The sequence below is a fragment of the Sorex fumeus genome, unplaced genomic scaffold (genome assembly GCF_029834395.1).
Source record: "Sorex fumeus unplaced genomic scaffold, SorFum_2.1 ptg000072l, whole genome shotgun sequence".
NCBI classification, from domain to species: Eukaryota; Metazoa; Chordata; class Mammalia; order Eulipotyphla; family Soricidae; genus Sorex; species Sorex fumeus.
In genome coordinates, this window is record NW_026606129.1 from 68,307,025 (window position 1) to 68,322,894 (window position 15,870).

General features: G+C 41.8%; 1 protein-coding gene across 1 annotated transcript in view; it reads left to right on the forward strand.

The window, feature by feature from the left end:
* SLC25A26 (solute carrier family 25 member 26) overlaps positions 1–15,870 on the forward strand; it is a 124,041-nt gene that overhangs the window by 32,336 nt on the left and 75,835 nt on the right. Inside the window, 2 exon segments of the mRNA XM_056129706.1 lie at positions 10,364–10,470; positions 13,708–13,755. Of these exon segments, the coding sequence (XP_055985681.1) occupies positions 10,364–10,470; positions 13,708–13,755 (155 nt within the window).

A 15,870-nucleotide genomic window follows, 5' to 3' on the forward strand; every position in this document is an offset into this window, starting at 1 on the left:
TTGGAGATGCTAATCAGAAGATGTGGGGTTCCCTCTTGTTTCGTTCACCTTCAGTAACTTCTAAATGGCTGGTTGTTATCAATGAAATGCAGAGGATTAGACTTTAATAGCACATGACTACAGCTTGATTAGGTTTATTAGAGAATGTTGACATTGGTGATCGTATACGCTATGTTGAAATATTTGGAGGGGGTATAAAATGTTCATATTGGGCAGCTGAAGAGCTACCGTAGTGGTCACTAAGAGGCCTTGCCTGCTACCAACTGCAGCTCCTCTCAGCCCAACCAGGAGTGACCCTTTGAGCACAGACCCAGGAGGAGGCCCCAATCACTGCTGACGGGGCTCAAAGTTCTCCAACCCTCAAATACAGATATTGGTGATGTGTAATTGACTCTGACGAGCAATTTAGGAGACAGAGGATGGAAGTGGCTAAAACCCTTGTTGTGCTTGGAGCTAGGAAAGTTGGATATAGCAAGGAAAGAAACAGATTTTAATGCATTTTTCTCTCCCTCTTTCATTCTCTCCCTTCACTCATTTTACATGAGAAATCAAAGTCTGCTGTGGTTTTTTTTTTCCTTTCACACAGTCTTATTGGGTCATGACATTTAAAAATACAAGTAGTGTTCAGTCCTCATTGCAAAAGTGAAAATCATATCAGAACTGTATTTGTGCTAGTAGCATTGATTGCTCACTGGGCTGAGCAGATGCTTTGCATGGACAAGGCCTAGGTTCAGTCCCAGCACCATATGGGATGAACCCTAAGCACTGTCAGGTGTGACCCCCCAACAAAATGAACTGTATTTATGCTAAAGAAACAGGTTGGCAGCTAATTCACTATTATAAATTTTTAATCCAAAGCTTATCTTTTTTGATTGTTTATTTTCTTTTGCTGTGTTTAATACTGAAGCCAGTGTTGCATTTTGATATTGATAAGATTGAAACATGGGTTTTCTTTGCAGAAGACTTGAATTGTGTCTTTTCATAGAACTTTAGCATATGGAACAAGACCTTTAGCCATTTTTGTGACCTAGATTCACACCAATACTTGGAATTATGTGGGAGGAATGCACTGAAGAATGAATGAGACCTGCCTATGACATTACCTATCTCTCCTGTCCTAGAATTACAATGCTGTCATGCATGTTTGTTCATGTGCGCTTAAATCCTCCCTTGTAGCTCAGATTCAAATCTAAGAAAGTTCAGAGTTAATAGAAAACCAAATAGCAAGCAGCTGAAGCTACTGGAGGAGGGCCCCGCCTTGGCCCTGTGGCCCCCCTGAGGCAGGGGGAGTCAGGAAGCTCTGCTGGCTTCTTTGAACCCCTCCTGTTATTTAGATTGTCTTTCATCTAAAAACCTTTTCGAAGTTTCCTTGGGCTTGTGTATTTTTTCTTTTAAATTTTTAATAGTGAGACATCATGTGGTACAGTTACAGACTTACACATTTTTGTGCTTGGGTTTCAATTATACAATGATCAAATACCCATCCCTCCTCTTTTGCAAACCACAGCACCCAATAAGAGAGAGAGAACAAAAGGGAATGCCCTGCCACAGGGGCTTGTGTATTTTTTTTTTGTTCTCTTTCTTTTTTTATTATTATTAGTGAAACACCATGAGGTACAGTTGTAGATTTACAATTTTTTTTGCTTGGGTTTTGATTATACAATGATCAAATACCCATCCCTCCACCAGTGCCCATTTTCCACCACCATGGCTAATATCCCTCCCACTCCCATCCCTCCCATCCCACCCTGCCTCTGTGGCAGGGTGATCCCTTTTGTTCTCTCTCTCCTTTTGGGTGTTGTGGTCTGCAAAAGAGGCTTTGAATGGCAAACATGTTCAGTCCATAGTCTACTTTTGACATGCATCTCCCCTCCTGGGGGATCCTCCAAACATCCTTTATTTGGTGCTCCCTTCTCTATCTGAGCTGCCCTTCCCTTAGAATGCCCGGCTGGCCTCTAAGCTATGGAGTAATCCTCCTGGTGCTGATCTCAGCTATTCTTGGCTATTAATCTCATATTTTGTTACTTTATATTCCCCAGATGAATGCAATCTTTCTTTGTCTATCCCTCTCTTTCTGACTCATTTCGCTTAGCATGATACTTTCCATGTTGTACCACTTGTATATAAATTTCATGATTTCATCTTTTCTAACAGCTACATAGTACTTCATTGTGTAGATGTACCAAAGTTTCTTTAACCAGTCATCTATTCTTGGGCATTCAGCTTTCTTCCAGTTTCTGGCTATTGTAAAGAGTGCTGCAATGAACAAACAAGTGCAGATGTCACTTCGACTATACATTTTTGCCTCTCTGGGATATATTCCCAGGAGTGGTATTGCTGGGTCAAATGGGAGCTCAATTTCTAATTTTTTTGAGCATCATCCATACTGTTTTCCAGAAGGGCTGAACCGGTCGACATTCCCACCAACAGTGAAGAAGTGTCCCTTTCTCGCCACATCCGCGCCAGCATCGGTTGCTTTTGTTCTTTTGGATGTGGGCCAGTCTCTGAGGTGTGAGATGGTATCTCATTGTGGTTTTGATCTACATCTCCCTGATGATTAATGATGTAGAGCATTTTTCTCATGTGCTTTTTTGCCATTTGGATTTCTTCTTTGAGAAAGTTTCTGTTCATTTCATTGCTCCATTTTTTGATGGGGTTGGATGTTTTCTTCTTGTGGAGTTCAACCAGTATTTTGTATATCCTTGATATCAACCCCTTGTCAGATATGTATTGGGCGAATATCCTTTCCCATTTTGTAGACTGTCTTTGTATTTTGGTCACTGTTTCTTTGGAGGTGCAGAAACTTCTTAGTTTAAGATAGTCCCATTTATCTATCTCTGTTTTCACTTGCTCGGCCAGTGGCGTGGCGTCTTTGAAGATACCATTAGCTTCAATGTCATGGAGGGTTTTGCCAACTTTGTCTTCAATGTACCTTATGGTTTCTGGTCTGATGTTGAGGTCTTTAATCCATTTTGATCTTACTTTTGTACATGGTGTCAAGCAGAGTTCTGAGCCCACTTTTTTGCATGTAGTCATCCAGTTCTGCCAGCACACTTTGTTAAAGAGGCTTTCCTTACTCCACCTCGCATTACTTGCACCTTTATCAAAGATTAGATGATCATATGATTGAGGGGAGATATCAGTGTATTCAACCCTATTCCACTGTTCTGCAGTTCTGCCTTTGTTCCAGTACCATGCTCTTTTAATTATTACTGCTTTGTAGTACAGTTTGAAGTTCAGGAGGTTGATTCCTCCCATTTTCTTTTTCCCAAGAATTGCTTTAGCTATTCGTGGGGGCTTATTGTTCCATATAAATTTCAGGAGTGTTTGCTCCATTTCTTTGAAGAATGTCATGGGTATCCTTATAGGGATTGCATTGAATTTATACAATGCTTTTGGTAGTATTGCCATTTTGACAATGTTAAGTCTCCCGACCCATGAGCAGGGGATATCTTTCCATTTCCTCATGTCCTCTTTTATTTCCTGAAGTAGAGTTTTGTAGTTTTCTTTGTACAGGTCCTTTACTTCCTTAGTTAAGCTGATTTCTAGGTACTTGATTTTCTGGGGCACAATTGTGAACGGGATTGTTTTTTTCATGTTGCTTTCTTCTCTCTCACTGTTTGTGTATACGAAAGCCATGGACTTTTGGGTATTGATTTTATAGCCTGCAACTTTACTATACAAGTCTATTGTTTCTAGGAGTTTTTTGGTGGAGGTTATTGGGTTCTCTAAGTAGAGTATCATATCATCTGCGAATAGTGAGAGCTTGATTTCTTCCTTTCCTACCTGAATGCCCTTAATATCTTTTTCTTGCCTAATCGCTATTGCAAGTACTTCCAGTACTCTATTGAACAGCAGTGGAGATAGTGGGCATCCTTGTCTTGTCCCTGATCTTAGAGTGAAGGCTCTCAGTTTTTCCCCATTGAGGATGATGCTTGCTGTAGGCTTGTGGTAGATGGCTTTAATTATGTGGAGGAAGGTCCCCTCTATACCCATTTTGGCTAGGGTTTTCATCAGAAAGTGGTGCTGGATCTTGTCAAATGCTTTCTCTGCATCTATTGATATAATCATATGCTTTTTATCTTTTCTTTTGTTGATATGATGGATTATGTTGATTGATTTCCGAATGTTAAACCATCCTTGCATCCCTGGGATGAATCCTACTTGGTCATGGTGTATGATCTTTTTGATGAGTAGTTGGATTCTATTTGCTAGTAGTTTGTTGAGGATCTTTGCATCTGTTCATCAGGGATATCGGTCTGTAATTCTCTTTCTTTGTGGTATCTCTGTCTGCTTTTGGTATCAGTGTGATATTTGCTTCGTAGAAACTGTTCGGAAGTGTTTTGATATTTCAATTTTGTGGAAAAGCTTAAAGAGGATTGGGAGTAAGTCCTCTTTAAAGATTTGGAAGAATTCACTAGTGAATCCATCTGGGCCAGGACTTTTGTGCTTGGGGAGATTTTTTATTACCATTTCAATTTCCTTGATGGTGATAGGTCTGTTCAGGTATTCCAGGTCTTCTTGGTTCAGCGTTGGGAGTCTGTAGGAGTCTAGGAATTTATCCATTTCCTCGAGGTTTTGATGTTCCGTGGCATAAAGCTTCTCAAAGTACTCCCTGAGGATCCTTTGAATTTCTGTAGTTTCTGTTGTAATGACCCCCTTTTCATTTCTGATTCGGTTTATTAGGGTTTTCTCTCTCCCTTTCTTTGTGAGTTTTGCAGAGGCTTATCGATCTTGTTAATTTTCTCAAAGAACCAGCTCTTGGTTTCATTGATCTTTCGGATTGTTTTTTGGGTTTCCATCTCGTTAATCTCTGCTCTGAGTTTAATTATTTCCTTTCTCCTGTTCGGGTTGTGCTCCTTTTTCTTTGGTCCTTCTCCAAGCTCTTAAGCTGTGAGGTTAGGTTACTTATGTGTGCGCGCTCCTCCTTCCTGAGGAATGCTTGTAGAGCTATAAACTTTCCTCTTAACACAGCTTTTGCTGTGTCCCATAAGTTTTGGTAACTCGTGTTCTCGTTTTCATTCGTTTGTAGGAATCTTTTGATTTCCTCTTTGATTTCCTGTCTAAGCCACTCGTTGTTCAATAGCGCACTGTTTAATTTCCAGGTGTTTGATTTAGTTTTCTGTTTTTGTGCGTGATTTACTTCTAATTTCAGCGTATTATGGTCTGAGAAGATTGTTGATACAATTTCTATCTTCTTAATTTTATGGAGGCATGTTTTGTGGCTCAGCATGTGGTCTATCTTGGAGAATGTTCCATGTATACTTGAGAAGAATGTGTATTCAGCTTTTTGTGGATGAAGTGTCCTGTATATATCTACTAAGTCCCTTTCTTTCATTGTTTCCCTCAGATGAAGTATGTCCTTGCTAAGCTTGAGTCTGGTTGATCTATCAAGAGGTGACAAAGCGGGGTTGAAGTCTTCCACTAGTATTGTGTTGCTATTGATGTCTTTTTCCAAATCTATGAGTAGTTGTTTTAAGTACTTTGCTGGTCTCTCATTCGGTGCATATACATTTATTATTGTAAGTTCTTCCTGTTGTACGGATCCTTTGATCAATAAGAAATGGCCTTCACTGTCTCTTATGACATTCTTCACTCTGAAATCGATGTGGTCTGATATTAGGATGGCTACCCCAGCTTTTTTATGGGAGCTGTTTGCCTGTAGGATTGTTTTCCAGCCTTTGACTCTGAGTCTGTGTTTGACTATTGAGATGTGTTCCTTGCAGGCAGCAGAATGTTGGGTTCAATTTTCTAATCCATCCTGCCACTCTATGTCTTTTAATTGGTGCGTTTAGCCCATTGACATTGAGAGAGATTATTGTTATGGGATTTTGTCCCATTGTTCTGTTGAAATTTGGTGTATTTGAGGGGCCTTTCTAGCCTTAAAGTAACCCATTTAGTTGTTCTTGTAACCATGGTTTGGAGTCTATGAAGTTCCTGAGCTGTTGTTTGTCTGTGAAACTGTGTGTTGTTCCTTCTATTATGAATGAGAGTCTCACTGGGTTAAGTATTTTTGGAGAGACATTTATTTCATTGAGTTTTTTCACTATGTCCCACCACTGTTTTCGGGCCATGAGTGTTTCATCAGAAAAATCAGCTGTGAATTTTAAGGATGCTCCTTTGTAAGAGATTTCTTTCTTCGATCTTGCTGCTTTCAGAATTTTGTCTCTGTCTAAAGTTTTGGTCATTTTGATCAGAATGTGTCTTGGGGTATTTTTATTCAGATTTCTTCTAGCTGGTACCCTTTGGGCCTCCTGAATGTGGTCACAAGTTTTCTTCAGCTCTGGAAACGTTGTAGCAATGATGTTTTTGACAGTTTCTTCTTCATCAAGGTTTTCTTCCTGTCCCTCTGGGACTCCAATAATTCTTATGTTACCCCTCTTGGCTTCGTCACGATCTTCTCTTGCCATCTGTTCCCGAATAGTGAGTCTCTTTTCCATTTTCTGCTCTTTCCTGGAGAGTCTCTGAACTTCATCTTCGAGCTCACTGATTCTGTTCTCAGCGGCTGTTACTCTGCTGCTGAGGCCTTCCACTGAGTTTTTCAATTCGCCTACCAGGTTCTTCAGGTCTGACATTTCCGATTGCATTTTCCTCATTTCTGCCTTCAAATCCTCTAGTCTTTTATTGGCATTGCTTTCCATTGTTTCTTTTAGTTCCCTAAGCATCCTAAGTAGCTCCATTCTGATTCCTTGTCAGAGAGGTCGTCTAACACTACAGTACTGTTGATGTCTTCTGGGCTAGCCTCTTCAATAAGAAAGTTTGGTGGGCTTTTGCGTTGCTTTACCATTGTGACAAGTGTGGTTTAGTCCTTCATGTTCACTGTTACTATTCTGCTTGATATGCAGTGTGACTTGAGATAGGCTTATGAGTTATTGGCTCCTGAGTTTCTAGTGGCTGAGCTAAAATAGAGAAGATTCCATCTAAGAAGGTAGCTTATGGTTCCTAGGGCATATGTAGTGGGAGAATATTTTGCGGCCACATTAGCGGCCACGGCTCTGGAAAGAGTCCCTGCTCTGGTCCTGCGCAGATAAGGGGAAAAAAACGGCTGTTCTATGAGATCGAGCTAGCTGCGCATGCCCAGAGAGAGTTCCAGGCCTTGGGGGCGGGCTGTACCTGAATGGAATGGGGAGAGAGTTCCCGGAGACCTTCAGCTTTGTTGCTGGGAGGTTGGGCTCAGTTCCTGTCCCGCGCAGATCAGGGGGAAAAAACCGGCTGTTCTATGTGGGGGCTTGTGTATCTTTAAGAAATAAAAATGTAATGTAAGAACATGGTGGGTTATGAAGCATGAAGATCCACAAATATTCATGCCAAGGCTCAAAAGTAGACAATTCCTATTTCCTTGACATATTGGGGTCATGTGACAACTGGAATGGGAAGGAATGGGAGTGAAGATAGATGGTCAGCAACTATACCACCTCTACTTTGCTGATGACATCGTTATAATAACACCAAACATTAGTGGCATAAATGATGGCCGACTTTGACCGTGGAAAGGTCAGACTGCAGCTGAATCTCACAAAGACAATGTTTATGAGAAACGGACTCATTCCTGATGTTCCATTCGCTCTCAATGGAACGAACATCTCCAAATGCAACAGTTATGTGTGCCTAGGTTGAGAACTCAACATAACTAATGACCTGGCACCAGAGTTGTGCAGGAGGAAGAAAGCAGCTTGGAACTTCTTCAAGAGTGTCGAAGAAATAGCTAAGAGGACAAAGAACCTCCAAGTTTGGGCACAACTCTTAAACTCCACCGTTCTGCCTGTGTTAAGATACACGTCAGAGACCAGGGTGCTATGAAAACAGGATGAGAACGCTATTCGGGTCTTCCAAAGAGGAATTGAAAGAGCTATGCTTGAGTATCTGGAGTTCTGTTGACGATTGAGAATCAGGAATGCTGTCTCGTTTGCCAAGGCATTGAAAATCAGATGGGCTGGACACGTAATGCAATTTGGAGACAACAGCTGGACTAGAGCGGTTACTGACTGGATTCCACAGGATGTCAAAAGATCGCGTGGCTACCCACCTAGGAGATGGTCAGACTTCTTCATTAAGACCCCGAATGATCAGTTTGAGGCTCTTCATGTTCCTGGAGCGAGCAGAGGCCACTGGGCTACACTAGCACATGAATGGAGATGTTACTGGCGCCTGCTCAAGCAAAATGATGACTAACAGGATGTAAAGTGAAGTGATCAAGTAATTGGGGTCATATTTTATTCTTGACCTCTTGAATTGAAAAATACAATGAACTACTGTACCCCTTTCTTTCTTTGCTCTTGCCTTTTTAATTTCTTTTTCACTTTCTTAAAAAAAAAAAACAAGAACAGAGTTTTAGATGCCGAGAGGGGTCCTGTGAGGTTCATGCAAAGCTTCGACAATATTTTATTTTCCATCCTGATTTGTGAACATGGATTAAAAAGTCTGTCAAAGTTTACTCTGACCAAAAGTAACAGTTTATGCCTGACTTTAGGCCTTAGTCTATTTTTGTTCTTATCATAGTCATTTATTTTCTATTCTAAGTAATACAAAAGTTAATTCCTTCCCAAATGGCAAGATGTAGTTTTATTTGTCAACTATTCAACTAAAGCTGGGGATCAAAATCCAGATAGTTCCTCTTCGTTGATTTGTAAGGTTGATACCTGTGTCTTGTCCTCATGGTGTTATCACTTAGAAGAAGAGAAAATTATATATTTAAAAAATACATACAGTACATCACAATAAGTAAAGTGTCAGGGTTGTGCTGGAGAGGCAGAACAGGAGCACTTGCCCTGTACGCCCTGGACTTTGGTTCCCTAAGCACTGCTAGGAGAGTCCCTGGACACAGTGAAAGTAGTTTATTGGGAAGTAAGACTAAGGAGAAATGACTTACTTGGACCATATGGAGTGCCAGGGCTCAAACATGGGTCAACCGTGTGCAAGGCAAGTGTAATATCTTTCTGACCCAGGGTTTGTTTTTTCCCCCCATTATGACAACTTATAAAAACTTTCTTGTAACAGGTTTCTGATATGCAGTAGGTGACTACCTCACCTATTTTGCCTACCTCTGCCAATTACCTATTTGTCTCTGTGAGTTCATATTTTTAGATTTGATGTAAAAATGTGATCATATAGCATTTTTCTCTCTGTCTCACATATTTCACTAAGTTAAAGCAGTGAAGGTCTGTTCATGTGGCTGTAGATGCCTATGCTGCTTTTTTAATGAATAAGTAATATTCCCTTATTGCATACACACATTTACATATTTATACATGTATAGATACACATATATTCATTTTTCTTATCTACTTTTTTATCAATAAACACTTGCCTCTCAAGTCATATGTTGATTCCATTTTTGCTTGGGCTACAGTTATCTCTTTGCAATACTTAGGGTTTTTTTTTTTAAATTTCTGGGATATATTCCCAGAAAAGGACTTACTGAATCTTATCGTAGATCCATTTTTAATTTGTTAATGCACCGGTTTTCATAGCAATGGTACCAATTTATAGTCCCACAAACTATGCATAAAGCTTCACATTCCTTGTTGTCGTCATCAACATTTGTTATTTCTTGCCTATTTAGTGACAGCAGTTTTAACGTGTGAGGTGAGTGACCCATTCTTAGTTGTTTTGGTATTTGGAAATAAGTATTTTACTGAAGGCAGAATGCTGGACATAAGGGTTTGAGGTGGTGTATATATATATATATATATATATATATATATATATATATATATATATCTGACCCTGAGATATCACCAGGGTTGACAGGAACATTATTTGTTGATGATCAGGGGTGAGTTTAGGCTATTCTAGACCCATATGAACTCAAATGTCAGGCGGCGCCTGAGAATGCATGGAGTTATTCCCAGGTGTCACATGGTGGAGAGGTCTGGATGCCGAGGGACAGAAAGGGGAATGGAAGCTCACGGATCACCACCTGATCGTCAGTCTTGTTTCTGCTAATGTGTGCTTCACTTCCAGTAAATCCAAGCCCCTTTTGGTACCTTCTTTCATCAGATATATATGAAGTGGCATTCATGTGGTACAGGATGGCATCCGAGGTGCTGGGTCACAGAAAGAGTAACCGCGCATCATGCTACCAAGGAGCTTAGGTATTGATGCACGTGGTCCAGTGTGGCTAAAATGGGAAGATCAAGACAGGACAAGTGAGGAAAAGTTTTGGGCTGATGAAACGTGTGTACATTATTTTGCATTAAAAAACAGCAACAACAACAACAACAACAACAAACCACTTTTTGATGTCCTGCACAGAGTCCATGCATATGCTTTTTTTTAAAGTTTATACTTTTTTTGCCTATGAAAGTGTTTAGTCTTCCAGGCAGTTACTTGATTTTTAGGATATCACTAAATTTCTGTCTTTTGGTTGCTTGCCTGATTTGAGTTCCTTCTGAAATAGTTAAGCAGAAGGCACAGGTATCAGCTTCTTCAAGAACATTTAAAATTTTCTCAAACAACCTATATGAAGAGGTGAGATGTGTTTATTAGATCTTTTTATCTTCCGGAGCCGAGACCTCCAAGCCTACTCGAATTGGAGTCGAGCATCTTCCACCCAGATCCTCCAAATTCCAGTAGGCGGGGGTCACACCCACCAACTGGCCCCCTGGCGCCGTGTAATCCCATCAGCGGCCAAGACTCAGAGACTATAAAATCCAGATCCCGGACGAGAACAGTGCAGTCTCTGCCCCCGCGCCTGGGTGTTCCTTCCCGGAGTCCCTTGGAGGGGAGCGGGTTGAGCTTTCCTCCCCGCCCCGACCAGGGCTACGGCAGCCGAAGACCTCCAGGACCAGCCACCACCATGCTGAGACCACTCTCCTCACACATGAAGGTACTGGCAGAGGGACAAAGCCACGCGGGTTCCGGGGCCGAGACCTCCAAGCCTACTCGAATTGGAGTCGAGCATCTTCCACCCAGATCCTCCAAATTCCAGTAGGCGGGGGTCACACCCACCACCTGCCCCCCGGCGCCGTGTAATCCCATCAGCGGCCAAGACTCAGAGACTATAAAATCCAGATCCCGGACGAGAACAGTGCAGTCTCTGCCCCCGCGCCTGGGTGTTCCTTCCCGGAGTCCCTTGGAGGGGAGCGGGTTGAGCTTTCCTCCCCGCCCCGACCAGGGCTACGGCAGCCGAAGACCTCCAGGACCAGCCACCACCACGCTGAGACCACTCTCCGCACACATGAAGGTACTGGCAGAGGGACAAAGCCACGCGGGTTCCGGGGCCGAGACCTCCAAGCCTACTCGAATTGGAGTTGAGCATCTTCCACCCAGATCCTCCAAATTCCAGTAGGCGGGGGTCACACCCACCACCTGGCCCCCTGGCGCCGTGTAATCCCATCAGCGGCCAAGACTCAGAGACTATAAAATCCAGATCCCGGAACCGCGTGGCCGCATTTGCGGCCGAGCGACATCTTAACAGAACTTTTTTTTTTTTTATGACATCTTATTGTCTTATTCCTACTTTGGACAAACTTGCAGGCTATCGAATGTAGCCTGCCCACAGGGCAGAGTCTGGCAAACTCCCCGTGGCGTACCAAATATGCCAAATACCAGTAACAATGATGGGTCTCATTCTCCTAAATAGCCTTGAATATAATCTCAGGGCTAGGATGAAAGAGACGTTACTGGGGCCTGCTCGAGGCAATCGACGAATAACAGGATGATGAAATGAAATGAAAAATCTTTGGGAAAGATTTTATAGTTGCTAATAAGAGCATTGTGCTGCTTTTACCAAGAGACTTCGGGGATTCCTTACAGTTAAATTTAATGTCTAGTCATGGTAAATTTTTATGCAAAGATTCTTTGTTTTTGCCTTCTTGTATTTTTAGTTTTTTAAGTTTCTAAGCAAAACTTAAATGCCAATACTATACATGTTTCCTACATTGTAATCAGTTTATAGTTCTTTTGATCTCAGGCATGGAGTAATTAATATGTAAAATGAACAAAGATAATTGCATTTAAATTATCTCCAAAGATAATTTCTACCGAAGTACTCATGGTAGAAAGAAAGTAATCAACTTGTATTAGTGACCACTACAATGCTGTTTATATCAAAATGTTCTTCCTCTTTTACTGGCTAGTGTCACAGCAAATGTGGGTCAGAAATAATTTTCATTGGCCAAGGGACTAGGGACCATTGAACTGTCCTAACTATATATACTTTTATAGAAGATTGCAGGTATTTGGTTTTTTGGGGTTTTTGTATTTTTTTCCCAGTGAAAATCAACCACAAATAAATGAGTCTGGTTTTTAGGAAATTTGTTCTTGATGGCCCCTCTCACCTGGGTGAAGAGAGGTTGAGCAGTTGATAAATAATGAGATCCGTGAAACAGAAGAGTCCCTTGAATTAGATGGATGAATAAGTACATAAGTCAGCGCCTGCCCAGAGCTTCTGTCAGGCTATAGTGAATTTCTTTGACTTCTGATAGAAAGCATAAAATATGCAATTCTTAATATTGTTGCTGTTTTTTTGGTCTCTATATACATTTTATTTTATTTTATTCTTTATTAAAATTTTTTTTAATAGTGAGACATCATGAGGTACAGTTGCAGACTTACACATTTTTGTGCTTGGGTTTCAATATTGTTGTTTCTTTTTTTGTTTGCTTCTTTGTGGTGCTGGGGATCAAACCCAGGGCCTGACACATGCAAGGCAAGTGCTCTGCTGCTGAGCTGCTCCCCTGCCTCATCACTCTTATTTTCGTGTTTAAGGATGATCAGCATTCTTTGTGTCACTGCTCTTGGAAATCTGAAGGGTTTTCTTCAGGAGAAGAAATGTTGAAAGCAACTAATGCTAAATCAGTCTGTAGTCAGTAACGGGCTGTGGATGTAGCACAACGGGCAGAGCACACGCCTGGCACATGTGAGGCCCCCAGGTTGAACCCTGGCACTGTAGAGTTCTTCAACACCACTGGGTGTGATCCCTATTTTTTTAGAAAAAAACATCAGTTTGGGGGCTGGTGAGATGCCACTGTGGGTAGGGTATTTTCCTTATATGTGACTGACCTGGGTTCAACTGTGCCACCCTCCCCATGGCCCCCTGAGCCCCTCCAGGAGTGATCACTAAGTGTAGATCCGGGAGTAAGCCCTGAGCACTGCCAAAGTAAAAACAAACAATTTTTAAAAATTATTATTATTTAAACTATTATTAGAGATGTTTCATTTTGAAAGAAGTCGACAAATTGACCTGGGTTTTATATCTTATAAGCAGGTTATGAACCTTTACTGTTTTCTTTCTTTCTTTTTATTGTTTGATGGGTACCACACACAGCAGTGCTCAGGGCTTCCTCCTTGGCCCTGGCCTCAAAGGTCATTCCTGGCAGGGTGTCATATAGGGTGCCAGGGATTGAGCCCAGGTTGACTGTGTGCAAGGCAAGCACCCTACCCACTTTATTCTCTCTCTGGCCCCAATTTAGAACTGTTAGTCACCTATAAAAGCTTTGTGGGCCACATCTGGTGGCTCTGCAATCAGAAATCAGTCCTGTCAGTGCTCAGGGGACCATACCTGATGCTGGGAATAGAACCCAGGTCAACCCACATACAAATGCCCTACCAGCACTCTGGCCCAAAACCTTTAATCTTACAGAATTGTTGTCATTGTGAACATCTTTATCTCAAAGTTTTGAGTAAGTAGTCTGCTTCATTCACAGTATCATTCAGAAATGTCTGTTCTTCCAGCTGAGTTCTTGGCCCTTTTTTTTCTCTCAGGGCATCCAAGGACTATATTGAGGCTACAAGAGCACACTTTTGTGAGAGGTAACTCACTCAGTTCCATCATTGAAGTGTGAAAAAGTGATGGGCTTTGTTCCTTGAACTTAAAAATCAAAAAGGGGAACAAGTGTCAATTTTTAAAGCACTCTCTTTAATCTCCTCACCTCCAGATAGTAAGTGAATAGAATTAGTTTGCTGAAAGAGCAAACTCAGTGATCAGAATGCCCATTCTCCAACGACTAACTGTTTGACATATTAAAAAAGAATTGCCGACATATTAAAAAAAAACCCTATGGGCAAGACTTCTGGTTAATTACTGAAACATACTGAGTAATGGGAAATTGATAACCAAAGCAGCACTCTGGGGGAGCAAGCGTGCTCTCTCGCCCTCCTGCTGATGACACCACAGAGCTGGGGAGTGTGTGTGACCTGCCAGCTGCTCATGCCTCAGGCCTTTTAACTCTTTTTGACAGTCTGGGATTCAGTATCTGCTGCCTTTCTTTTCGGTTGAGAAAGCTAAGTGATTACTGTATATCCTTGCTGAATCTGCACTTCTGTATGTTCAGTGTGTTGTAGCTTTTGTCGCACACAAGAGAAGCTGTGTTTCAGTGCCAAGGACTGAACTCAGGTCTGCCCTTGCAATTGCCCTACTGCGGGGCTCTATCCCTGGCCCTTGGGGAGGCTTCCTTGAAGTTAATAGGTTGATTTATACAGCGCCTGGCTGCTTTGGTTTTGTTTTTCTTTGTGGCTGGGGAGTTGGCACAGTCAGTGGTGTGCTGGGGTACTCCTGGGTTGGTGCTCAGGGGCTGCTCCTGATGGTCTCGAGGGGGGGATGCTCGGGATTACGTTGGTCCACTGTTAAGGTGAGAGCCGTAACCCTTGTACTCTCTCTCCAGCCCTTATAGATCTATGGAGAGAAAAGAGAAGTTGCTGAGTTGGGGAAATGTGTTTTTCAGAGTTTCAATCTCAGGGCTTGGTAGAGATGACCCAAAGGCCTAAACTCTTTGCTTCTCCAGGCCTGAGGTCTGGGTTCAGTCCCCTGTGCAGCTTGGTCTCAGGAGCACCTCCAGGGGACCCTGAGCAACCACCTGATGTGGGGAAAGACTTTTCATCCTGGGAATACCCTCACCCCAGCTTTATAGAGCTACAACAGACACATAAGTTAGAGATTTAAAGCACAGTGTAATGACTTGCTGTATTTCTAGATTGGGAAGAGGATATGCATGCATCTGCATCATATCTTGGTTGATTTTTGATTTTCTATTTGGGAGTCTCTATTAAATCCATTTGATGGGAAAAGGGTATGTATACATCTGCATCATATCTTTTGAGTTTTTCGTTTCGTTTTGCTTTTCTATTTGGAAGTCTCTATGAAACACATTTCATTTTCTTGTATACAAATGGTTTCAGTAGTATCATGTTAAGCGAAATGGGTCAGAAAGAGAGGGATAGACATAGAAAGATTGTATTTGTCTGGGAACATAAAGTAACAAAATAGGAGACTAACACCCAAGAGTGGCCGAGATTAGTACCAGGAATTTTGCTCCATGGCCTGGAGGCCAGCCACACATGCTAGGGGAAAAGGGAACTCAGAGAAGGGAGCACCAAATAAAGGGTGTTGGGAGGATCCTCCCAGGATGGGAGAAGCATGCTGAAAGTAGACTATAGACCAAACATGATTGCCACTCAATGCCTCTTTTGCAAATCACAACACCCAAAAGGAGAGAGAGAAAACAAAAGGGAATGCCCTGCCACACAGTCAGGGTGGGATGGGGGGGGATGGGGAGTGGGAGGGATACTGGGTTCCGTGGTGGTGGAAAGTGGGCACTGGTGGAGGGATTGGTATTTGATAATTGTATAACTGAAACCCAAGCACAAAAATTTGTAAGTCTACAACTGTACCTCATCGTGTTTCACTAATAAAAATTAAAAAATAAATAAATATCTGTTAGCAGAATATCGAAATTCAAAACCCCTCATTTTATTTCCCGGTGGTTGTGAATTTTTTTTTTTACTATAGAGTACAGATCTTCTTTTTGAAACACTAGCAAGGGTACCTGCTATTTAAAACTTTGAATTCCACAACCTTTTGTGTTGCATGGTGGAGCTGATATAGATCTTTGAAAATTTTCATTTGAAGATAGAACTAATTTCAAAATT